The sequence below is a fragment of the Aphelocoma coerulescens genome, chromosome 2, assembly GCF_041296385.1.
Source record: "Aphelocoma coerulescens isolate FSJ_1873_10779 chromosome 2, UR_Acoe_1.0, whole genome shotgun sequence".
Taxonomy (NCBI): domain Eukaryota; kingdom Metazoa; phylum Chordata; class Aves; order Passeriformes; family Corvidae; genus Aphelocoma; species Aphelocoma coerulescens.
In genome coordinates this window covers 54,805,808-54,832,136 of record NC_091015.1, presented here as the reverse complement: position 1 = coordinate 54,832,136, position 26,329 = coordinate 54,805,808, and the positions used below count along the sequence as shown (strand labels likewise).

Below are 26,329 nucleotides of genomic sequence, written 5' to 3'. Positions count from 1 at the left end.
AAGTTAATGCACACCGCTAACACAATGTCTCTTAATCTGACGTACTCAGAAAATCATCTGAGAGATTTTTAATGCCTCTTAATCGTAAATGAAAGTTAAATTCTTTGGCTGCCCACCTTTAGCCAAAAATAGATGTTCAAACTGGTTAACATAACAGAAGATACAAGTATTTTTAGAAAACCAGCATGTTCTACAGGCACTTCTTCAAAGTAATTTTTACATGAAATATAAAAATATGCTGAAATGCAAGATGTAAAAACTTGAAAAGTCTGGAAAAAATTTTCTGGAAAAAAATAGGCAAATGTGGAAATAAAAACTTGTTTGCATGGTGGCTCTTGGATTTCACTGAAATTATATTTTTACTTTTCTCCAAATGTTTCTATTAAAGGTGCTTACTTACCTTGTATTCAAAAGCTTACAACTAGAGCATGCTACTGGATGTAGATAATTATTTTCACTTTATTTTTGCAAGTACAGAAGCAGCAAGTGTTCATCTTTCTGAACAGCAATTTATTGGCTACCCTCTCTGCTATTGAAAAGAGATGGCTATATCCTGAAATGACATTTTATCAATGGTCTTAAGATCAAGCAAGAATCAACCATCCCTTCAAATGCCTCATTAGCTCAATTTTTTTAGTGAGATTCAAGTTCTGGTCATTCAGAGGAGTCAGGAAAGGTTAAGTGTTATAACAGACATTGGGGTTTTTTTCTCATTTAAATCTAAGGCAGTTATTTCTTTTTCCTGTAATTTTGAAAGCCTAAGAATGCCTTTCTGTAAAGCAGCAGTAAGTATTCAGTGCATGGTATGTTCATCACTGGCATAAGACACATAGTATTTGGAAAGGCAGCACACTGAATAATGCAGTGACGATACCTATCAGAGTCTCATAGAGGGTGATAAATCCAGGAAATGCTACACTTCTACAGCACTTGTAGCAAGGAAATTGCACTTAGTACCACAACGAGCAACTAACATTTCTTTCTCCATTTCATCTTCTTTGTACCCTTTTGAGGTTGATTCCTATATTCTCAAGCTGCTCCTCCTCTCTTGTACATTAGTGAGAATCCTTCCTGTCATCCTAGATCCTTGCCTACGCTATTTTTCTCTTTGTTCCCTTCTCTTTCCATATTCCTCCTCCCTACTGTTTTCCCAGATTCTTCACATTTTCCCTCTACCAAACGTCTTTCCTCTGTAATATGGCTGTCGCTCAGGCCACAGTTCTCCCACACCTTCCTTTTACATCCTTCAAATTTTACCTTGCCAGCCTTTACTGCAGAAGGCCAGCCAGGATCCCACTGCAGATTGCAGGGACAAGGCTCTCAGCTACCCCTTCAACCTAATGGAGAGACAAAAGGGAGCGAGGGAGAAACGATGGCCAGCATAGGAGAGACTGGGAAACAGAGAAATGTGGAAGGGAAAACAGGATTTCTTCTTGTAGATGTAGCAAGAAAATTAGGCTTAGCCTACCTTGTAGCACCTTCAGAAGACATTTCATGTATATGAGCAAGTCTGAAATGGACAAGCCAAGCGGTGAGATGCTACAGAACAGAAACTTCTAGCTACACGCACATGAGGTAACATGTGACATCACCCTGTTCATCTGACTTGCAGCAATACAAAAAAAAAAGGTTTCCTTCCCAGCTGGCCCAGAGGCTGTCCCTCTGTGTCTGACAAATGACATGAACTGGTTCTCAGGAGCAGAAGAGGTGAAAGCAGTTGATTTTGGTGGTGTTTGTTTTCTCTTGCCAGGCAGACCCTTTCCTTCCCCTGGTCCCACCCAGATGGCAGGAGGGTTGTCAGTCTCCTCTCACAGAAACTGTGTGGCCCACAGGTCACAGCGACACTGTGCCATACATCAGTAGGTTTAGGCAGCTGATAACAGCTGCATCATCGGAGGTACCTTCTAACCATCTTTTACCGACAGTGAGTTCTGAACACCACAGTCTTTAAAAGTCTCAAATTTCAATATTCAAATCTTAATGGGTCATTATCTACACATCTGTAGCACATATTCCACTTTCATGGATTTTGAAAAATACTAATTTCCTGATCAATTATGATATTAAAACATAAAAAACCCCCACCCAGTCCTACTGCTGATCTATTCTTACCTGCATCCCTCTCATTTTCTGGAATCGAGCTACTGCATCACTGATGGTGTAGACACGAACATGGCCCATGTGAAGCTTCCCAGAAGGATATGGGAACATAGAAAGCACATAAAATTTTGGTCTTGATTTCTAGAAAGAAATTTTTAGAAACTAGTAACTACATGAGTTAGCATTTCACTTGAATAAATACACATGCACATTACAAACTACTACACACCATGAAGAGAAACATGGTTCTGCTGTAACTGATCCAAGTGAGCACTGACAAAGTTCATTGGATCAAATTCTTTGGGGCTTTAAGTGGAGATGTTTTACCAGATTTTGCTGCCATTTCATCAATTTTTACTGACACTTACATGGCACTTGAATGTTATGAAAATTAATTCACTTTTACTCACAAAAAGCTATATTGACAGAACTCAAGCTTAACAAAGCACCACTTCCACTGTAGCATCTGCAACTGATTATCTATGTGTTCTTAGTCTGCCCCAGCAAAAACATGGAAACATAGCATATTAAATTACTCTCATAACAGCTTACATAATTAATGTTTTACTTTGTATCTGCAACAAACACAGAGCTCACTCCTGGCCAGTTGCTTTTTGTCAGCTGAACTGCAGTAACTCCCAAAGTGACTACATCATTTGCAATTGCATGAACATCTGCTAAAGAGAAACTGCTCTGTTTCACTATGTATGCTCAGATCCAAACACATCTTACAAGCAGTATTTTGCATAATGAAAAGAAACTAAAAATTTCATTTAGTTAGGTTTAATTAAAATGACAAAAGTTACAAAGAAATCACAAATCCTCTCTCACATCAATTATTCCTAATACATCTTGATTACCACTGATCATTCATCATTGATACATCGATAGTATCAAGTATCATTGATACTTGCTAAGTTCTTACATTATTTTTCTTATGTTAATAATAAAAAAAAAATTACAGGCAGCTTTCAGCTTTTACTATTCTGAATAAAACTCTACTAATATTTGTCAAATAATACTTCTTTATCACTTTTGTTCAATCACAGCAAAATTGGAAATAATCTGAGTACTTCATTGCAGCACTATACACTATTTGCCTCGATATGTTATTAAATCTACTTCAACTGTAAGGATAAAACAAAAATATCATTAAAAATACAATTTAGAACTTAGCATATGTATGCTATATATGATACCTATGTATATATGTATATCAAAGACACAAGTCTAAATGACTGCTTTCCCTGCTACAGGTACACATGTACACCATTTCATCTCAGTTTTCTTCCCCAGAAAAGCAAGCTCTTTTCTCTCTTCAGCATTTTGACAGCATTATTTTTTTGTCTGAGAGAAGGCACATTTTAAGAGAGATGAACAAAAAAACATAAAGGGGCACAAAAACGTTTTTTATCTATTGTGAAAGAATAATTGTGAAGGCAAAAAGAGTCAGAGACTGAGATACCATTGTTTTAAAGATCTTTTATTGCATGGGAAAACTTTTTTTTCTTCAAGTCACTTACTACTCCTATGAGACTGTAAACCAGAAAATATTAAAAAATCATTTTCCCTTAACACAGATTTTAGTGAGTCACAAGGTGTAGTGTAATAGATTTGTCACAACATTGGGAACAGAACCCTGAGAAAATTGTTAACAAAAGTTACGAATAGATGTTTCTTTTAATACTTTAAATAATTCTTTCCCAAATATTGTATAAGATACAAAGAAAGAATTGATTACTTAAACACTTCATAAATTTACAAGTTTATCCTTTGCCTAACACTGCATTTTTCCACAAGATTTTAAAATTACTTTTGTTTACCTATTTCATTAATGGTTTTTAATAATCTACACGAAAGTATTTTCCCTAAAATGTAATGCACATCTAATCATTATAAGCCATCTGTACTAAGTAAGTTTCAATTAATTTCATTCTAAGAAAACAAAAAATATTAAACATGTAATCTCCAAATTTCTCATAATGCTTACATCAGTTTCTGAAATTCTGCAGAACTGATCCTTTATTCTTGGGAACCACCAATTTTCAACTCGTTTTCTTGTCTCCAACCCATAGTTTTTTTCCCATTTCCCCGTCTCACTGTAAATAGTTCTCGCACAAGCAGGAACCAGTCTTCTCTGCCATTTAATTAATCCCAGGAAGCCATTTAGTTGCCTCTTCAAACATGAGGAACAAGGGCCAACTCTTTGACAAACCGACTGCATTCTTAAGGTTATGGTATCTGAGAAGACAAAAAAAAAAATTCATGCTGCAATACATAACAAGAACTCAATGATTATTATGATTATACTGAAAATTGCTAGCTATGAAACTATTTTAGCTTGACTTGGACTACTCGGCTGTTTTCCATGGAACTTGCATTTTATTTCCGTGTCTGAATTATAAAAGTATGCAGTTTTTAGTCAGGAGAACTAACTGCGGCCTTTGCACAGAACAAAACTATTGTGTTAGATGTCTTATCTAATAAAATACAATTCTTGCATTCAGTCTCCCATAAAGGCATAATCAGTCAGTTGAAGGTTGCAGAAGCTCCATCGCCTGAAAAGAAGATGGCTAACTGTGTTAGTAAAAATTCAGAATGAAACAGAGAGAAGAGGAAGTTGGATGAAATTATACTGTAAAAATACTGAATTTGTCATCACTGAAAAGAGATGGGGGAGGATGACTATAATTAGTAGATTTCAACCAGATATTCTAAACCAACTATTTTATTTTGCTAAGGCTTTCTTTTTCAACTAAAAATTGAGTTAACTCCTCAAATGCTTTAGAGCAAGTCTTCTAAAGCTACTCAGATGGGAGAAAGATCGGACAGTTCCCGTATTTGGGATCACTCTCAACAAGATATTTGCTGATTTTACTTCCTACAGTAGGAAATACAGCATTAAAAGACCTCTACTCTGAGATTTCCTCCTCAACTGCTTTTTTTTTTTTTTTTATAAATCACATTTTTACATCAGTATTTCCTATCCTCTATGGTTGGTTTTGGTGTTGGGTTTTTTTTTAAATTTTGCCCAATACACTTGTACCAAAATACTTCAGAATTTTCCTTGAAGAGTTACATCAGTAAAATCGCAATGTAGAGAAAGTTTGTGTAACAAAAGATTTTACTTATGCATTTCCCATAAGGCAGAAACATTATCAGCAGAAATAATTGCTATACCACCTAAATTAGATCCCCAGCAAGCTAGTGGGAGTTATGCTTCCTTTAACATTCACCATATATGCATACACAAACCCTCATTGCCTGTCTCATTACCGCTCTATAGAATCACTCGCTCTCTCTCTTACTTATCAAGCAGGGTCTTTTAGACAGTTTTTCACTTATGTCACACCAGTGCTTTGAATTTTTTTTTGCTACCCTCCATTAACTGTCTCGTTTGTAATAAAAACAAATCCAGGACTGTATTCAGGATTCCCAGTGCAGGTGCACATGAGTCATTCAGGAGACTCCAATTTCTCCCCCTCCATAACATCACACTCATCTCAAAATTAGCATTTCAGTACTTCAAAGTTTTTTGCTTATTTTTACTAATTATTTCCTTATCACATATGCCTTATTTCTGTTACTTTGATTTATTTTACAACAGAAAGGAGCGCTTCCTTATGCAAGCCAATTTCAGCACTGCTGACTTACAAAGCAAGTATTTTAAAGCCCAGGAGTTACACGAGTGTATAGTGCTTCACTGAAGGGAGACTAGTGGATGAGAGGACACACACTTAAGCTGTGTATGGGGAGGTTTATGTTGGACATTAGAAGCATTTTTTCACAGAAGGGGTGATTAGACACTGGAATGGGCTGCCCAGGGAGGTGGTGGAGTCACTATCCCTGGAGGTGTTTAAGGAAAGACAGGACATGGCACTCAGTGGTTGACAGGGTGGTGTTCAGCCACAGGTTGGACTCCATGACAGAGAGGTCTCTTCCAACCTAATTGGTTCTGTGATTCTGAGACACAAAGGACACAGACCCCGTGCCTCTGCACAGCTCAAGGGAAGCCCACCTGCCAATGTCACGCCTGAGAGGGCACATTTGGGTGACCTCAGGCCCTACAGGTCACACGAGCATGGGTCAGAGCAGCGGTGGGAGCAAGAAAACAGCCACAGCCAGGAGCACACAGTATTAGAGCTAAGCTCATTCAAACACATGGAACTCCAGGATGAGAAAGAGAACTGCAGTGTCTTTCCTGCTCCCAGGTACTGTCCAAGATGCAATGATCAGCCAGGCATGTGTTGGGCCAAGTCAGGATGAGCGGCACAGAGGATAATTAAATCCAAAAGACATGGCACTAAGCTGTTTTCCCTATCCAGGCTGGTGGGCATGAGACTAGCACAAGCAGAGTGCCCCTCCCTGCCCCAGTTAAGGGCACCCCAGCCCAGTGCTGTCTGGGTTCTTCAAGGACCAAGGTTATGAGCCTAAAACTGTCTTACTCAGGTGTGCCAAGAATGGAAGGGGCTGGTCTGATAGAGAAATAAATCATAGAATATCCTGAGCTACAAGAGACCTAACAACGATCACTGACTCCAACCCCTGGCCCTGCACAGAACCCCCCAACAGTCACACCATGTGCCCCAGAGCACTGCCCAATCGCTTCTTGAACTCTGTCTGGCTTGGTGCTGTGACCACTTCCCTGGGGAGCCTGTTCCAGTGCCCGACCACCCTCTGGGTGAGGAACCTTTTCCTGATATCCAACCTAAACCTCCCCTGACACAGAAAACGTTTGGAAAGATGCAGTAAGCACGCGGGAGACTGAATTAAGGTCCCGGAAACTGCTTGACGAGGCCCAGCACACTTCACTCAGCCCCGTCGGGGGCGTCACGCCGCTGGAGAAGCACGGGGAGCAGGCGGCTCCATGGGCGGGACAGAGCGAGCGGGGGAGCGGTGACGGAGGGAGGCTGGAGGAGGGGGGAACTCCGGGGGCATAGGGCCGCCCGGAGAGCCGGCTGAGGGCGGGCAAGGAGCCCAAAGGAGCGGGCAACGGGAAGCCGCGGGCAGCGGGAGCAGCGGCGGCCCCGGCGGGCGGGGGGCGTGAGGCAGGGCCGGGCGGGGGGACCGTTACCTGCGCGCGCCCTCCCTCAGCTCCCCCGCCGCGCCGCGGGCGCCGCCATCTTGGCGTGTCGGTGTCGGAGCGAGGCGCCGCCTCCGCCTTTGGCACCGCCCGGCGGGGCGGGAGTTCCGCGCAGAGAGGGAGCGGGAAGAGTTTCCCAGTTCCGGAGTGTAACGGGGAAAGGTAGAACAACAGTAAATAATAAAAATAGTAATTAAAAAAATTAATTAACCGGGATTGAGCTCTGTATAAATTGCACAGAGCCTGTTCAGCCTCGAGAAGAGACGGAGAGAGGGGCCCTCATTAACTCCTATAAATATCTAAAGCGGGAGTGCCAAGAGGATGTTTCCAGGCTCTTCTCGGTGCTGCCAAGCAGTAGGACACGAGGCAACTGATGCAGGCAGAAACTGATGCACAGGAAGCTCCAGCTGAACATGAGGAAGAACTTCTTTACTGTGCAGGTGACCAGGCACTGGAACGTTGTACAGAGAGGTTTTCTCATTGGAGGTATTTGGGAACTGTCTGGACAGAGTTCTCTGCCGTGTGCTCTAGGACGGCCCTGCTTGAGCAGATGGACCAGATGACACACTGTAGTCCCCTCCAACCTGGCCTTTTCTGTGTGATTAATTTTGCTTCCCTCCACAGCATATACAGATGCTGTAAAGCGACTGTATAGGTTAGGGCTAGATGTCAGTAATTTCAATAATTTTACTTCCCTTCTGGTTTGGGGGTGGTGGTTTTTTTTGTTCTTTTAAGAGGCAGATTCTGAAATAAAGGCAATAGTTTGGGGGGGAGGGGGGAGGGTGGGTTGTGATGTCTTTTTGACCATTCAGAGTAAAAAGCAGAAGTCACAGAAACACAGGATCACAAAATGGGTACCTGAAAGCAGGAAAGACACTGCAGTTCTCTTTCTTATCCTGAAATTCTATGTGTTTGAATGAGCTCAGCTCTAGTGCAGTGTGCTCCTGGCTGTCATCTGGTTTAACCTCCCTGCTCCAGTGGGGTCATCCTAGACAACATGGCACAAGCCAATAAAGGCAATCTAGCACAGCATAATTAATTCTACCTCTCCCTGACAAACAACATCTCACCCTGTTGTCAAACACTGTGGAGTTCAGAGTTGGTTTTAATTACTGCAAGTAACTTGTAGTAGCTTCCGAGGAACGATAAATCTTTTTTTTTTTTTTTTTTTAATTCCCCCTGTGTTTGTGTCCTTTTACTGCTGGCAACTGTTGATTCTTTTCATTTTTAGACCTTTTTCTTCAATGTTCTGTTTCCAGCATAGTTTAAACAGACACATTCTGTTTATGCAGTGCAATGTCTACAGTAAAGTCAACCTTCTTATGTGACTAAAAGTAAGTATTTACTGAATAAAAGCTTTCCACTTGGTTGTGTGTACCTGTCAAGTGTGCTTAAATTATAACCTTTTCACCACAAAAATGAACAGAGAGGAGCTCTGATGGTTACCCTGCTGATAAACTAGTACAGTTTCCCCACGACTGTATGCATAATTTTAACTTGCTTTCCTGTTGATCCCCCCCTTCAGCAAGTGATGGCAATTTGGCTTTAACAGGCCTTCCCTCCCAAATCTCTCCCTGATCTGCTGTGTGAGTTCCTGGACTGAGGGAGGATGAAGCATTTTATTGTGTGGGGGACAGGCAGTGCAGTCCTTGACTGAGTCCCTTCCCCAGGATAAATGAGAGCTCATGACCAGCTGGGACTTGTTTTCAACTCAGAGGATGATTTCCCCTCACACTGGCCTTAACCCTTGCATTCTCCTGATTCACATCTGAATGGATGGAAAATTATGTCAGAGAGGTTAGCAGACTGGATGAGACCACAGAAAAAAAGCCAGTATAAGATTTTGGAGGAAAGCTTTGGTGTGCTTTTGGCTGTCCTCTTGACACCCTGGGACAATTATTCATTGCCATTTCTAGACACTGCTGACATGGGTTTTGACAGTATTTTTGAAATGGTGCTGCCAAACAGTGCTTAATAGATGATCAACTATTACCATAAATAAGGCAATAAAAAGCCCAAATGCCAAATAACATTGTATGTCTGGATTGGTTTTGGCCTTCATGGATTGTCATACTTTGAAGAATACCTTTGCTCTTCTTTCCATCTGAGAATGTTTCTGGTTGGTCTTGGTTTTTATCATCTAATTTCAGTTTCTGTTTACAGAAAATCTTATACCTTGTCTAGCTGCATTTGATATTGGCTGCCTTCCTCAATATTAGAATCCAGACCGCACAATAAGGTCCAATAAAATCAACAGAAAGGGACACAAATTAAAATTTCAGTATATTCTCAGAGTAAGTTTCCAGTGTCTTCCAATATCTTCCAGTATCTTGACTTCTACATGTTCTAAGCATCACACAATTCAAACCCGTGTCAAACATGCTTGATTTGTTTTTTGTGGCAGCTAATAAAAATCATACCAGCAAAATCCTTCCAGAAGAAAATAAGGAATAATGTAAAATTATATTATATGGGGTTTTTTTATTTTCCTCCAGTTTATTTTTTAAAAATTTTTGTCAGCAGTAGCCAAGACTTGGTACAATACTTGCCATGTCATCAGAATCCCAAGCTAGATCTGAGTTTAACCAAACCCAGTTTGGGTTGTTGGTTAATATGGTGAGAGAGAGCTAGAGATAAGAGCTAGAGGCTCCACATGGGCCCAAACCTAAGTAAGTGCTCCTCAGGTATGGCAGGTCTGCTTTTGTGTATAGCATACATTTAACTTTCTAGGAAGCGTTTAAGGTTGTGATTAATTTAGTATTAATCTAAAGAGATAATCCTCAGCTTTGAGCAAATCAAATATATAAGTAGATTGTCAGGATGAGAAAGGAATGTTTTAGTGAAATGAATGGATTTAAAAAGATAAGATGAAGGTCTAGCTACTCGATCAGCTATAGTCTTGATAACACAGCATGAGAAATATAGGTCAATATGTTTAATGTTAGATACTTCAACAGTCTAGGGACTGAAATGTATTTTAAAAATTGTAATTCTAAATTTGAGGCAGTGATTAGACTTTCAAAATATTTTCAAGACAACATAAAATAATCTTCTTATTTTGCTACATTTTCTCACTCTGAGCTCTACGGTGTTGACCCCAATTGACGTGAAGAGCACTACACACATAAATTAAAGAGGTTTTCATTCACGAGTGTCATAGGTTAGCCAGCCAAGTGTCAAGGATGGCCAGCTGTTCCACATCAGGTCCCTTCTCTTTGGAAGTGGGAACCTCTCAGGTTCCTGAGCAGAATCCTGTAGCAATCATGAACCAGAGCTGTGAGCTGCACAGCACACTGTATAAATGAAAATTAAACCAAACAACACCTTGATAACCATGGCAAGGGTTGGAGACACCACCCACTCAACTGTCTCTCCTTATTGGGCTGAAACCCGTGCAGAGTGCAGGGAGCAAGCAGGGACATAAGCCCTAAAATGGCTCAGACTTTTCCAAACAGGGTACTGAACCCACTCTCCCATGATCCCCACTTTCCCCACACTGAGTTTTGCCTCCTAACCTGGACTGTTTTCTTGTCTCCTTTCATTATGAATATTAATGATATAAAAATATTTGTATTTGCTTTAATAGTCATAGACTATTTTCCATCAGGCTGATAGTCCCCTGATTTCTTTTTTTAGACTTTGTACTAATGTGTTTGTTACCATTTTTGTTAGTCCACATAAAGCCTGGAGTTGATTGGGTAATTAGGTAATTCATTAGTTCCTGTATGGGAAATGTGCAGAAGTGCCCCAGTTGTCTGTCACTTAAATAGACATGCTTCCCAGATTTCCATACAAGTATAATTTTGCTTTTGCTGATAGTTACCAGAATTGATGTTTGTGTTTCCTGGCATTGTTTTTTTGCTCCTACATCAACAACATGACTAGTATTTTTTCAGCCTCCTACTAAAAGAGGATTAAAACCCAGCATTTGGAATACAAAATATTTTTTGTCACCTGCATACTTCAAATCTCAGCCCCATTTCATGTAATTAAAGAATTTGTTTGGTAATTTTTTTCCATTAAATTCCTTGAATGTGGCTTTTGCTAATGAGTTTGCTGTTGTTTATATACACATATTTAGTGGTTTTGCTTTAAAACACAAGGTCAGATGAAAAATGCAGGTGATTGGATTGCAGGGGTGTGAAGACTATTACTTGAGAATATGAAAAAGCAAGAAATTCATAGACTAAATCTAAGAAAAATCCTCTCAAACCCTATCTACTATCTGAGCCCAGATCTCAAAAGGAAGAATTCTGAGACCACAAAGATCAGTAGAAGCTTCACTTTTGCAGTGGATTTTATTTTAAAAGCACTCAAATACTGTGGTAGTGGAAGAATAAGCTCTTGAAAGTGGTAGAAGAGGCAGATATACTTTTGGGATGGAAAGGAATGGATTTGGGCAAGACTGGTCACATTACTAGGGGTGGAGTTTAACCTGTAAATTGTGAGTTTTGGTAACTCATAACAGGTATTACTTGTATCACAGGTATTACTGTTTGATGCCCACTTTAGCTGGGGACTGGCCTTGATGACATAGGAGGTTCTTGTCATCCAAACCAACACAGATTTGTCATTCCTTGGTTTGGCAAAATGAAGAACTCACACAATGCATCAGTGGAAGAAGAGATCGGCTATATGAGAAGTCAGAAACCTGCCTGCCCCACCCTGTGCTCAGTGACCAGGATGGCCTTGTCTGGTTGGAAAATATCTGTGCCTGTCCCCATGCCACTAATTAAAACACTGAATATTATGGAAGAATTTTGAAACCATGCAAGATCCAGACTCAGTAGAATCATATTTACCAGCATTGTTTTAGCAGGCTGATGTTGTTCCCTGAGTCTGGAGCTGGGACATGGGGCTGAGTCATTTTTAAGACCTAGGTGAGCCTTATTCTGAGGGGTTTTTATGCAGTGCTTGTATTGTGTTATTTACAGAAGGGTGCATTTAACCCAAAATGCACATCCTCCATGTTCCACACAAAGGTATTAAACCAGTGACAGTCAGCAGCTTCTTACTGATTCAGACTAAAAGTGTGTGAGTAGGTGTGTGCATGTAGGTGGGAAGAAGTTATCAGAATCAAGGCACCTTCACTTTTTTGCCTTTCATGAACAGCTCGGTTTTCAAAGAAAGTAATTGGTACTGTATTTTCATCTTGGCCATCTTCTAATGCACTAGCACAATTTTGCTGTTGGTTGGAACTGGTTATACACAGTGGTGAGCAAAACTACCCCTTTGCAGCATTCAAAGCTACATGTTTCATGCTTTTAATTTGGAAAGAAGTGTTTTCTAAGACTGTTTAAAATTTAGAATTTACAGTCATGGGCGTAAGAGGTCAATCCTTATGAGCTTGTGGACTGGTCACAGTGACATCATATTGTCATTAAACTATCCACAGCTCAGGGGCATTTGGGAATGCTATGTCTCCTTATTACAGCTAGGAATGCAAGTTTTGGAAACCTGGCTTTTCATTCTGTCTTTCTTGAAATGTGTCATTTCAGATGGCAAGTCAGTTGTGTGCCGGGAGGCAGGTGATTCCAGCTGCTCAAAGCCCTTAGCAAAGGCTGCCACGTTGCTATGGTACATATCCCCTACATATACATGGGGGAGAGGATCACCCATCTGGAGGGCCACCTTACGGAGAGGTGCTGTGCCTCTCTTCTTCCACCTCTCTCACAATAAATTTTTGTATTACAAAAGTGTGTGCTACCATATCAGACAAGAAGGAATAACAAGACAGGCACTTGTTAATTAAACACTTGTCATGTGTTGACCTTTCTTTCATTAAGAACCAGGCCCTCATATTTAAAATAGGTGTCAAATGGACATTTTCTCTTCACTGTGACTGTTAAAAGAGCTTTTTTTACTAATGGACAAACTTCATAATTGCAATTATCCAACAACTAGATTGCACTTGAACTTTGTAATATTATCAGCAGGAAACAATTTGAGTGCTGGGTAAAACCATCCTGCACACTGGGCTTGTCTAGGTGGCTGTCAGCTGGCTCCAGAAGAAGAAGTGGAAAAGGAGGAAAATATCTGCAAGTCTTAAAATTAAGGAGTATTAATTAATCCTTATTGTCTGGACAAGTGGATATGGTAGTATTCCCTTACAAAGCTCAGTGCAGCTTGGAAGTTGTTGTGTACAAATATTTACATGTAGGTGTATGCGTTGTCCACGTGTATACGTAACACATAATACTCATATGCACATACACATATGTATACTGGTGTTTTTTATGTATATGCTTACCAACATGGAAGTGGATGTGATCTACCTCTACTTTCTTCTGTATTTCTACACACGGTAAAATTACCAAAGGAGAAAGAATGACTAAATTGTTCTTTCTAGTTAATTATAAAACAAGGTGAAAGGAGCCTGGTTTTACCAAGGCGCATGGTGCCAGAATAATCTGATAGCTTTCCTTAAATGAGATAATAGATTTTCCAAAATAGAAAATGTGGTAAATCTCATTTGTACCTTAGCAGAGCAGTTGATACACTCCTAAATGGGAAAATATTAATGGAGCAAAAGAAGGTGGGGGTTAACAGATGACAAGAAAGGTGGGGAAGAACTGACCAATGGGAAACGGCAGAGGAAGAGAAAGAAAAGAGAGTCAAGTTACAATGAGTTCCTCAAGGGTCAATTTTAGGACCAGTGCTGGTAATATTTTCATTAAATATGTTACCATATGAAGTCAGCAGGCTCTTGAAATCTGAAGGGGCGTTGCAGTTCTGTTAGATGGTAACATGCCGTGACCTTCCCAAAAGCACCTTCAAGGAAGCCTCTCGGTGCAGCCAGCACACTGGCACACACACACCAGATAGCCAGCTAAAACAGTCCAGCGATGAATGAGCAAGAAGAGTTTTCACACAGGGTTCTACAGGAGAGATTTAATGCATCCGCACTCATGCAAGGTTGCAGGGAAGTCCCGGGGCAGAGCAATGGGGGCTCCAGGGTAAGGGAACTAATCGAGAAACTCTGAGGGCGTATCAGGTAACAAGGGTTGTGGTGGCCAATGGAGCCAACCAGGGGAGCAGAGCTGGGCTACATTAAACATAACAGAACAAAGCATTCTGGAGGAAGCCTTTCAGTCACCATAAGCTGGAGAGGAACCTAGGACTTACCCCACCATAGGACTCCTTTCGTTCCTTGTCCAGCAGGCCCACCGGCCTCCACAAAGGGGCATAACTAACATGTAAGACTTATCATTTATTAAAACCTTTCTGACTCTGACAGCTGAGTGGAAATAGATGCTTGATTAGAACAGAATGTCAGGGCATGCGCTTCAGGGTTAATGAGGAATTTCTCTAAGGGAGACAAGAGATGACTCCGGTGGAGAGAACTCTGAGTGTCAGATGATCACAGAGGGACTGTGAATCGACAATAGGATGAACTCATGAGGAAGGTGTTTGTGGCCGTAGCATACATCAGACAAGATACTTCCAGCAGAAAGTGAAAGCTTCATTGTAGAAGGCATGGGTGAATGCACACCTGCAACACAACTGCTGCCATATTTTTCTGAGAAAGATTAACTAATCTGCAACAAATGCAGAGGTACCATAAAGCAGATCATATGAGAGATGGCATGAAGTGCTACTTAGTCTGAAAAATAAAGACTATGGTAAGATACCGAATTCCTTCTAAGAATTGGTTAGCCTAGAACCAGCAACAGAGAAAAGATATTCTTTTTCCTATTTAAGGAAAAGAATATAAAACCACAAATAACCATACCACATTTAGACTGGATAGAAAGACCAGGTTCTCATTACTGGATCAGAGAGGTTCTCTAACAATCTTCTAGAGGAGTGGAAACAGCTTCCTCCCTCCAATAACTCTAGCAACTTTTAGGACAGAATTCAGCCCATTAACAGCACAATCTCTGTGGAATGCTAGGGCCTGGTCTAGGTTTGGTAATGCAGGTGGCCTCTGGAAATACTATAACTGGTCACCCAAGTCCTTATTTCCTTGGAAAAATTGTAAATTACTTTGGGAAATAACATTTAAACAGGATCCTTGCTTGCTGGGATTTAGCTTGGAATCACAAAGTAAGGCAGATACAGCCATGTTATCCATCCTGCATTACAGTGGGAATCCTGAATGTTTCATGGATATGTAACGCAAAGTTGGCATTTCTGTAAATCACTTTCTGCTACCCCTTCAGAACTCGTTATGCTTTTATAAAAATGAAAATTTACATTCCAACGAGGGAAGGTTCTTCTGCACATTTTTCAGCAAAACTGCCAGCATGGCTTGCAGGCATACCAGATGTACCGGATAAGCTCGCTCAGCGTTTCTTACTCCCATTGAAATGACTTGCTAGAGACAGGCAGGAGGGGATGTTCCATGCCTTCCTGTTCCAAAAAGAAAATTCAAGCAAAGGACATGCAATTTCAGCACAGGATATACCTCGATTCGTACTTTATTGATGAAAGAAAATCACTTGTTTACTCAAGAATGAGCTAAGCTTGGGAATGATGTTCATGGGTAGTGACTCAATGCTTTTCCTTATTACCATTTTTTTACAATTGAGCCATGGTATCTCCTTGCATTCAGGGTGATAAAATAGGTAGTGCTTCAGGGTATAAACTGTTTTCTTGTGCTAGCACACTGTGCCCTTTTTATAACTAAAGGTAACCAGATTGTATGTGTCACTTTGTCCCAGGCCAGTGAGGAGTGGTGTGTGGGAACCCCACCCTGGGCCCTGTGGAGCCCATTCTGGGCGTGAGGGTGGGGACAGTGTTCATCAGGGCCTGTTTTAGCTGAGGAAGGCTTTACATGAAGGGAAAAAGTTCATCCAGTGGCAACACAGCATACCTAAGTCAGATCCTGCTCTTTCCATTGACTACAGAAAGAGATCAAGAAGGGAGCTGGCCTCCCCCCAGGGTAGCTTTTGTCAGCCTCGCTCACTTGTGCCCTCTGGCCATCATGGACTGTTGTGAAAGTTGCAGGACATCTCAGCACTTTAAAATTAATATTTTATGTTCCTTTACCAATCTGCTGCTTCTCGTTGATGCATGGACAGGCAGAAAAGCCAACAGTGCATGAGAAGTGAGCATGAGAAATTTCACAAAACATTGAGTGTGATATTTTGTCCCAACCTGGCTGCTGATCTGGGAATGGTGAAGGCTATTTAGCTGGAGGAGCCCAAGCAGAACCAACACAAGAGTAACTAGATACTGGACCCAGCAAGCCATTATGTCAAGGATGATGCACACGGGGACTGCTTGCTCACAGTCCAGCAGAGAGTGTTGCTGCTTTAGGATATTGCATGTATTACAGCTGGGAGACTTATGATGTTATTATGGTCCTCTGCCGTCTCATGCAATTGCAGATACCTTATATTCTTCATTAGCACTATTTGCATCTCTGAATCCAGTTTAAGGAATTTTTAATTTAATTTCCTTTGGAAAGGAAGCAAAACAGGATTGGCAAAGCATTGTGGATGCTGTTTGATGTCTGGCGGTCTTTCCTAGTAATCATCTACTGTGATTTAACTTTTTTCTTTTTTCTTTTTCTTTTTTTCTAATTTTTATTAATTTATCAATGTGACTATCAACAGATATTTTTAATGCCATGTAAACTACACAGATACTATGTCCATTACATAGAATTGTCTTGGTTGATAGCTATGATGCATATGCTATTCAAATCCATTGGTACTAGGCAGAAATCCTCTTGCTTCTAAATGATTAGATAACTAATAGGACTTTTGAATGCTGTGGACTGCAATTCTTAGATACCAATTAACACCTCCTTTTCAGGATTTGATGTTATGAAACCTGCCACTCATTTTCTCTTTGTAGTTGAAATTATAGGAAAAGATGTCACAGAACCGGAATACGAAAATGGAGAGTATATTGCTTCTTAATAGAATATGTTTGAGATTTGTATTATATAGCTAAAATTAGAAAATATATTTTAAATGTTAAGTAGTTGTATTTCAACAATATAAGACTTTTTAAATGAGTGCAACTTTTCTTTTAACAGTTGAGAGTGTGTCTTTGGAGAGTATGGCTCATTAAAGATTCCATTGCCATAAATAAACCATGCCAAGTTTTATTCTGGAATGCAAGGAAATTTTCACTTCTAGTTATGCAGACCCAGAGGGATGCTGCGGTCACCTGTTTGGGTTTCCTGTCATTGTGTCCTACATGAGAAGTACAGGGTTGCTTCAGTAGTTGCATTCCACTTTTTTTTTTTTTTTTATTCAGCTTGAAATTGTCAAAAAGACTTTGCATTAAATGAACAAAATACCAAAAAACCATTCAGGTACTGTGTATATTACTTATACAGTCAGATTCGTACTTTTGATTCTTACTTCTAAAGGTTTTTTGGATGCATTTTTTCTTGTTAACACTCCCAAGTCTAAGCGGAGCATGTAATGTTTGCAGTTTTTACATATGTTTTGCAAACCAAATACTTACACTGTTAACCTTATGTTAATTTAAATATTGTTTTCTACTCTTTAACTTGCAAAAGCCCACTAGAGGAGTTAAGATTAGAAGGTAGCTTGACAACTAGGATCACCATCCCACATTAGCACTGCTTTTACATGAACATAATGCTAAGATTTCTTAGGGCCTGTCCAGGCTATTTAGTGCCTGTTCTTTATTAGAGTGTTTTGCTGTATGTGGATTAAAAACAGCTCATTGTTTTTATAAAGAAGGACAGAAGAATTGAGGAGTACTTCTTACTCCTTTTGGGCTTCCATTGAAATACTCATCACTTCTGTCCTAAACCAAGGGTTTAAACCCAAACCTGTACTTGCCTGCTTGAGGCTGAGGTGTTAATCCAACACAGGGCACTTCCCACAGGACACTGTGGACAATTATTTAGCAGCAGTTTCTGCACTGCAGGACACAGTGTGCCTGACAGCATGCTGTCCTGATAGAAGGCTACCAAGTGATTGTACTACAGCTTATTCACAGGTTGGAAGCTGTCTCTCTATTCATCTGAGCTTCGACAAAACTGGACAAGAACAACTAGAAAGCAACATTTACATACCAACATCTTTCCAAAAATCTGGAAGGCGTGATGGAGAATTAGGTAGGTAAAAAGACGTCTATGAAATCTGCATCATGCCTTTAGATGTGCCATTAGAGAAAAGAAGATAATTAAGTTTTTGATAATGATTTACAAACTCTAAAATGGTCTGTAGTGCATATGCAAAATGCAATGTGTCAGTGCTATGGCTCAGTGTCTTACGAAGTACCAGCTGCAAACAGAATGCTTTATATTCCATGGGAAAGTAGACAGTCTTGGCTTTCTAATGATATAAAGCAATTCATTCCTGCCTTAATGCCTCCAAGGGTTCCAAATCTCGACCAGATTCTGTTTCAATGCTTGTAGACTTGCTCTTTAGGGACTGCAGGCAAGTGTAGTTTTTGGAGATTAAATTCATGTTTTAGGAAAGAAAGAGAAACCTTTGTCTGGCATGTTGTTTTGTGTTTTAAAATTGTAGCTACTCTTTGTAAAATGTTGGTGTGAGAAGCCACCATGTGGTGTCTACTTGTTGGTACTTGTTTTTCCCTGAAGCCAGGAGGCCAAAAGTGTGTGATAAATGGAGCTTATTAGACATTGAACTCTTTGGCTAATTACCTACTTTCTGAACAGAGTGTAACTGAGAATGGGTTTTTTTTGTCCCAGTCTCATGAATAGCACAGGTCAGTCAAAACTGATCACCAGGCCATGTGAACCATTAGTTATGAAATTTTTGTTGCAAAGGATGCTGGCTTCTTCATCACTGCTACATCACAACATTTTCTGTTTTGCTGTCTTCCCCCTAAAATCTGGGTGCAGCATGTAATTTTACTGACAAAGAATTGAGTAATTAAGGAATAGTCCATGGTTTTCTTGATCACAAAGATCAAGAATTAGAGTAAGAAATAAAGGGCTTTTTACAAATTATCTTTATTTAGATACTGAGAATGGGGTAGCACAGTGCATCATGCCTTGAAAGCATGGGCACTTTCCACAACCATAGCCATAATCTGTGGAATGATCTCACAATAGTTAATTAATTTTTGGTTTTCAAATACTTCCCTCTTATCTCATTTTTAAGAAGTTCCCCATATGCAGTGATTTAGAGCTGAAGAGTTGAGACTCTGTATAACCTAACAAGGAGTGAACTACTCTAAACGTCGGTTCCCTTGAGTCCACAGGAAGACATGAATGCCTTCACCAGCTAGGGATCTGCCAGAGCACTCTAGACTTTGGAAAAGCAGTTATTATTAGTAATGGACTGGATACTGTATGCACAGAAAGGGGTAAAAGGAAAGATTCTCGGACATTACAGGATTTTCTTTATGGATTGATCTTTGTTTTTATTGTCTGTAGGAGCTAGTGAACAAATCAAAATGCCAGCCAAGCTCTTCCAGAAATCTGGATTCTCACAAAGATGAGCATAGATGAGATAGTTTTGCATTTGCCCAAATAGGCAGCTTTTTCCACCCCATTGTATCCTACAGTCCCTCATCTCCTCATTGAGCTGCGGCAGGTAAAAATTTTCTGCTTCCTCTTAAACCATTTTGATGACTCTCTCCTTTTGATGTTTGTGATTAAAAAATACAATAGGAAGATGCCACCTTACAGTGGAAGAGGCTCTCACCTGAGTTATCTTCTGTAGCTGTAAACAAGCAGTGATGGTTTCTTCCCCAGAGAAAAGTGAGTCAGACCAAAGGAAACAGTGGTAACAATTCTTCCACTAACAAATCTGGAACTACAAGAGAGAGGATTTACAAGGTTTGTGGAAAGGAGATAAGTAGCAGACCTCAAAACTGAACCCAGATACCCTGACATCCAGCTCTGGCTATAACTGAACAGGCACCTGCATTGTTTCTTTGTGATGGCCAACACAGGGGTATAAATCCAAGCAAGCAGTGCTGAGCTTTTTCAGCACCCACCAAAGTAAGCAGGGCTCAGAGGTGCTCAGGCCCATGCTGCCCTCGGCAGGGAGGTGGCATTGGACCTGCTCTAGGCCAGTGTTGGCTCAACCCCTGCCACCCCCAGGCTCTGCTACCTGCCTGCGTCAGCCACCTTCTTCTATTTCTCATATGCCTCTAATCCACCAAACACACACGTGGGAGTATCTACATTAAAAATAGCATCCCAGGAAAAAAATTGCAGTGCAGTTGGAGAGCTGATTTGCAGCTGAATTATTCATCCCCACATATCCCTCTCATCCCAGGATGATAGTACTGGAGCTACACAGGTGCAGCCTGGCTCAGAGACTGGTCATGCAGGGGAGAGAACACAACTTTGTGAGTGTCTGTCTCCTGTCAGCAAGCTAAACCTCCCACCTTTCAGCTCATCTGTCTTTTTATACCAACTGCTACATGAAAACACCTTAAACCACCACCTCGCTCGCTCCCTTCCATGTCACTCCTTTTGCTTATTATCCAATAACCAGATTAATGCCGCTTGGCTCTCTCCAACCCAAAGAATTGAATTAGTACAACCTTTTAAAAGGTTATTGGAATGTTCTGTTCCATTAACACCAAACTTTAGAAGAGACAGACATGAAAAAGCTGTTCCTGTGCTTTTATTGGCCAGACCTGAGCTGGGGTGCTTTGGTGGGTTGCCAGCTTGCGAAATTGCAATTTGCAAGAGACCTGGAGTAATTTTCCCCATGTATCTGCAGGGGTGGCCTTTGGTTTTAATCTGTGCTCTGGTAGTTGTGATTGCAGTGTATGATGTAGAAAAAGATCTGGCAGTTAATTGTCACTTTTTCTTGTAAGGAATTTTTGTAAATAACATTTTTATTTCCACTGAGAATCATTCAATTATCAGAGCAATCATAAAAACCTCATAAGCCAGAAGATCCTGCAACATGAAAGAAAGGCACAAAACCCCCTTGGACTTAACTTCAAAGTAGTTTTCATGGTTCCTGGCTGGCATCCTGCTTCTCATGCTTAGTGTGGCATATTTGACATGGCTGCCCTTACCACCATATTCCTGGGCTGGAGCCTTGCAGGACCCCCATCAAGCATCCTCCCTGAAGATCACACCCTGCTGGGAAACTCATGGGCACGTGAAAACCAAATGGCATAATAATTAGGAAAAACCCTATGTATTTGCCTCGTTGCTTCCGGCAGCCAAAACCTCCCATTTCAACTGGCAGTGTAAGCAAGATGTTTGTGTTGCACAAAACAGAGCTTAGTCCTGGGTTGTTCTGGGCAATGGCTTTTATGTGTGCCCACTTCTCTCCACTGGCTCTCCTGTCTGTGGGGTCCTAGCCCCAGTTCTTCTCTTCCATGGTTTCTATAGGATAACTACATGAGTGTGATACTCCCCATCTCATTTCTACAACTCACTGTCATATGCCACCAACTCATACCCAATCCAGTCATGGCTGCTTTGGAGGTGTGTTGGGTCTTAGGAGGCTAATCTTCCCCCACAAAACTGCAATTACTTCATTCTGAATTACAGCACATGCCTCAGAAACACATAGTGAAGACATGAGTCCATGTAAGGATGGTCCCACCTCATTTGGCGCTGCAGGCATTCAAAAGGGAAGATAGGGATGACTTCAATAGCACCCAACCCTCTCCTGTGATCCAAATATCTTTCCAGCTTCCACCTCAGCCTGAGGCATTGCATAGATGGAGCAGGAGACACAGATTGGCTTTGAATGTTATCCAAAGTAACCATGGGACTGAAGTGATCAAGAGAAAAGGGTACAACAACAGCTGTAAGTCAGGGATTGTCCAAGGAAGCACGTGCTACTTTGGATAGAAGTGCCACAGTCTCTCTCTCAAGTTTCTGACCTATTCCTGCAGCTCAGTGATACAGGAGACTGTGCTAGACATCAATCTGGGCACTTGCCTCAGGCCTTCTGCTTTGCTTTCTTCTACTAGTTGGCACTCAGTAGCATCATCCCTTCACTGCAGGGAGATTGTTCCCAGTGGGAGCTGCGGGGAGCAGGTCTGCTACTTATACACACCCTGGCATCCTTTTCTGGGATGTAAATGCCTAGGCTCATGCACTTCCAGTGTACAGCCAGAAAGAAGCCCTCCAGTTTTCACAGCCTCTATGGCTTTTGCTAAATTGTGTATCACCTTTTCTTTAGCTGATAAATCTCAGCTGGGAAGCAGCTGCTCACTAACCACTGTAACGGGGCCAATTTCTCCAAAAAGGGCCATTCAGCAACAATCTTGCTACTTTCTGCATTCATTCATACCCTCCATATCCTTCTTTTTTGCAGCTAAACATTAGTTTTGTGTGAAGATTTGCTGAGCAGTGAAAGATAAAGCAGGCTGGAGAAAGGAGAAGAGAGCCAGGGAATGCTATTTGTGTGATGTCAAAAGAGCACCAGAGTTTACTGTTATCTCTGATGAAATGCTGAAGGGCAAGGTGAGAAAATGGAAATTTATTATCACTAATCATAGTTCTTCTTTCGCTGGACTCATAAAACAGCAGGAAGTAGAGAAAAGAGAGAATTTTGAGTGGCTTTCAGCTGTATATTTAAGTGTGAATCATCCTTCATCTATTGCAAAGTCTTTTTTTTATGTAGTTGAATTTTCATGAAGGAATATATGAACTTTGGCTACAACAGATGTCATCTTGAAGGGTTCTTTTTCTTTTAATATTTGACTGTAGCCCCAGTATAATAGGCAATATTGGGCTTTCATCTTTCACCAGTACTAGCTGTAAAATCCAGAGGAGATGATCATTAGCATGCATGACTTAAGAGATGTACAGCACTCAGTGAATCAGGATACAGACCAAGAATTAACTGTTGAAGAAATTAAAAAATAATTCAAGAATGTTTGAGAATATTGCAGTCTGTCCAGACTCCAAAGAGCCAGTGCACAGTGTAGATGGCTGTAGTAATACATTCCCCTCTGGTTTCCCTGAAGGGATACAGGGAGAATTTGCTGGGAGTACAGTGGCCAGTAGGAACATGGCTGGGGTCTGCAAAGAAAATTCTGGCAACATGCTGCAACAAGAGTGTGGAGGGTGAGGTTGAATGGTGGGAGCTTCCAGCTCCAGGCTTGAATTTTCATATGAAAAGTCATCACTCACTCAGCTGAAAATGGCCAAGGTGGCTGCCAGAGAGGGAAGCAAGAGCTGGCCAGAGTGCAGGTTTCTGGAGGCACCTTTTTACAATCTGCTGAGGAGTGGGCTTCAGTTTTCACTGCCCACCAGTACAGACTGAACCACATGCAACAGGGTGGTGGACTGTAGGATGTACATGCTTGGAGATGAGTGGAGAAGTGCTGAAGAGGCCATGCTCTGTGGCAGCATCCTCAGCCACAGCCCAACACGCAGGGCTGCAGCTGAAACAGAGCCTTTGAGTAGCTCCTTGCATGATTGCCCTACTGAGCTTTCCTTCAAAACATTTAAACATCTCCCGAACAACTGTCTTGGTGGCAAAGCCTAAGCCGTGCTGTGTTTGAAGGATGCTGGGAGTTTTTTGTTGCTATTATTATTCACCCTGCCCTTTATGCAATGCCAACACTACTGCTGATTTATCTGCTGTATTCAGAGCCTTTTTCAAGACCTCATTTCCCCGTGAGAATATTTCTTACTGATTTACATGGGCTGTAGTGAATCAGGCTGTTGGGGACAGGAATGGCCACACAACTGGCCTCAGCCTGCGGGCTGCACAGCAAGCTGTACAGTGAAATATTTATGAAAGAGCTGCCCTAGAGCTCTGGTTTTCTGGGGGATGAAGAACAGGTTCAGCCAATGAAGAGTGTTTCTCTCCCAGAGTAATTGCTGGATTCAAGAGGCCAGTATTTCTTACCACTTTCTTTGATTAGATCATTTCTTTGTAAAGAAATTATTTTTGACAATCAATCTTTGTTTTCTTCTGCTAATTTTCCACAAATTTCTCCCAACTCTCTCCTGTACTGTGTCATGCATGTGCCCTCCAGATTACGCTCTCCTGATAAGTTCCTTTGATTTCATGTCACTGCAGGACAGTGCCCCTTGACTGGCTCCACGGTAGCCTCTGCTCAGCAGACTCCCCTGTGCTTGCTCCGAGTCCTGGTGTTAAAACTGGCTCTGGCAGATGTGTATGTGTAACAATGACAGTTTGGAAGATGGAAATTGAAGCAGCCCATATGTGTCCTGCTCTCAGAAGGCACGGGAGTGCTTTACATTGTGTTCTCCCATTAGCTAAGACAACAAGAGGATTATTTTTCTTCCATGACGGACGTTGCGTAGTACAAGATTCCAGAAATGTCACTCTGACCCCTGACTGAGGGTGGACAATGGACTGTCCTTGAGCTTTTGCCAGTGGAACAGGAAGACTTATGGGCATGGGAAGACGTTTTCTCTGTTTTCAGTGCCAGTACTTATTATTTCTCTGTTCTAGAAGTACAAATTGCCAGATGTTAAGTAGTGCCCTGTTAGAAAGCCATAATTTTTAGAGACAAGGTTGGCCCTGCCTTAAAAGCAAACAGGAGCCTTAAAAGACCTCTCTGGTTGTTTCTCTCAGACCAATCAGACACTGGGCATTTCTGCAAATAGAGGCTTGCATTCGTTTGTCACACTAAGACTTAATGACTCAGTAAAACAGTAGAAGTTAAGTAGGTGGACTATTTGCTTATAATTTTCACAAACTATAAGCAGTTGAACTTTTTATTGCCTTTATAAGAGGTTTCTGCCCTAGTTCTGCCCCAGCCTCCTGGCCACAGGGCTCTTGCCCTCTCAGTTGTGCCAGCACTGAAACAGTGATCTTTTTGTGGCCTATCTCTGACAGAGGGGACAAAATTCTCCTCCCTTTATGGGTTTGTGGGAAAGGCTGATAATTGGCATTTACTGTTTGTGCCTAATGCATTACTGCCCAAACAGTATTTACAAAAGTAACAACCCTTTCTGAAGCTAAAGCAAGAGTGCACCTAGGAGTGACAAAAGCCCTGTCATTAGAGCAAGTACATTAAGGAGCTGATGTCAGTTTATTTGTCTCTTGGTGGCACAAAAACCCCTGGTGCTAAGAGAGAAACAAGAAGAGCAGTCATATATTACTTTACTGATTATAATCTCTGGTTTACTCCCTTGGTTAGCAGTTTTTCATAGAAGGTTTGTGCCTCATTCAGAGGCACGTATGAAAGCTTCAGTGCTTGCCCAGGTTGTTCCTGTGGGATAAGAAACTGTCTGATCCTGACCCTTAATCTGACCCATGCTGGCTTTCCCTTCCCATCTTAGTAGCTTGAGTGTCTGCGCCCTTCCCTGGCCCCTTGCAAATACAGGTTCTCTCTGCCATGTGAACAAAGGGGAGGTTCACACTCCACTATAGGTAAATGGAGCTGAAACCATCAGCTGGAAACCCTCAAGGGGGCATTTGAGAATTGGCGGCCAATGGTCCCAGCCAATGGTCTGAGCACTGTTGTGGACCAGAGGTTCAAAAGTTGCATTTGGGCTGGGAGAAGAACAGCATCCCTCTTCATATCCATGCTATTTGCCTTACAGATAATCACTGATGTGGGTTATTTTCTGCTAATAACTAGAAAATTAGTTTTAAAGCTACATGTCACCCTCCCATTTCACTTTTAAGAGACAGTACTTATTTTTAAAAGAAATTACTCACAAACAGTAGGTTTTCCTGGCCATATCCGCTGATAGAAATGTCTGTATTGCAGATGGCAGCATGTCTAATCCTCATGAGACAAGTTTCCTGGAACTGAAGACAAAGTGTGAATATCACAGCTTCGTAAAACTGTGCCTGTTCAGTAGAAAATCAGTCAGCAATACAAAACAATTGTTTAAGAAGGCAATGTCTTGGGCATCCATCTTAAGTTGCATATAAACAGCTCAATCTTTCTCAACCTAGTTGTAGTTGCAGAAGCAAAACTGGGTAATGAGAACATTGTTTCGAAATGGAAATTAACGAACGAGTTGCTTACTAATCAGATGTTTCTTTGCTGGCACAGATAGACACCCTCTGGTTTCTTTCCCTTCTTGAATGACTATAATAATGAGACAAAATAAAAGCTTTTACTTCTTAGAGAAATACTAGCTCAGAACTACATTGAAAGTCAGCAGAAGAAGAACAGGGTCTTGAAGGGCCTCCTGTCAACTTTCTCCCTGTTCAAGCTGAGTGAAGTAGCTACAAGCTGTCAGATACAAGCAATCAAACAACCAGAGGGACACCACAGCTCTAACTGGACATGCTTATAGTGAAAGGCTACACTTGATGA

General features: G+C 41.2%; 1 protein-coding gene and 1 long non-coding RNA gene across 3 annotated transcripts in view; both read right to left on the bottom strand.

Annotated features, from left to right (window-relative positions):
• The window catches only part of LARS2 (leucyl-tRNA synthetase 2, mitochondrial), an 84,883-nt gene extending 77,622 nt beyond the window's left edge, over window positions 1–7,261 (bottom strand). Inside the window, exons 1-3 of the mRNA XM_069007539.1 lie at window positions 7,175–7,261; window positions 4,091–4,341; window positions 2,113–2,241 (exon numbers count right to left, since the gene is read on the bottom strand). Of these exons, the coding sequence (XP_068863640.1) occupies window positions 2,113–2,241; window positions 4,091–4,324 (363 nt within the window). The 5' untranslated portion in view covers window positions 4,325–4,341; window positions 7,175–7,261. The remainder of the gene's footprint in view (window positions 1–2,112; window positions 2,242–4,090; window positions 4,342–7,174) is intronic.
• An 8,165-nt stretch (window positions 7,262–15,426) lies between these two features.
• Window positions 15,427–26,329, bottom strand: part of LOC138106631 (uncharacterized) — a 41,797-nt gene continuing 30,894 nt past the window's right edge. For both annotated transcript variants that reach the window (XR_011149047.1, XR_011149046.1), the window contains exons 2-4: window positions 25,720–25,812; window positions 19,792–19,902; window positions 15,427–15,535 (exon numbers count right to left, since the gene is read on the bottom strand). This is a non-coding gene — a long non-coding RNA (uncharacterized lncRNA). The remainder of the gene's footprint in view (window positions 15,536–19,791; window positions 19,903–25,719; window positions 25,813–26,329) is intronic.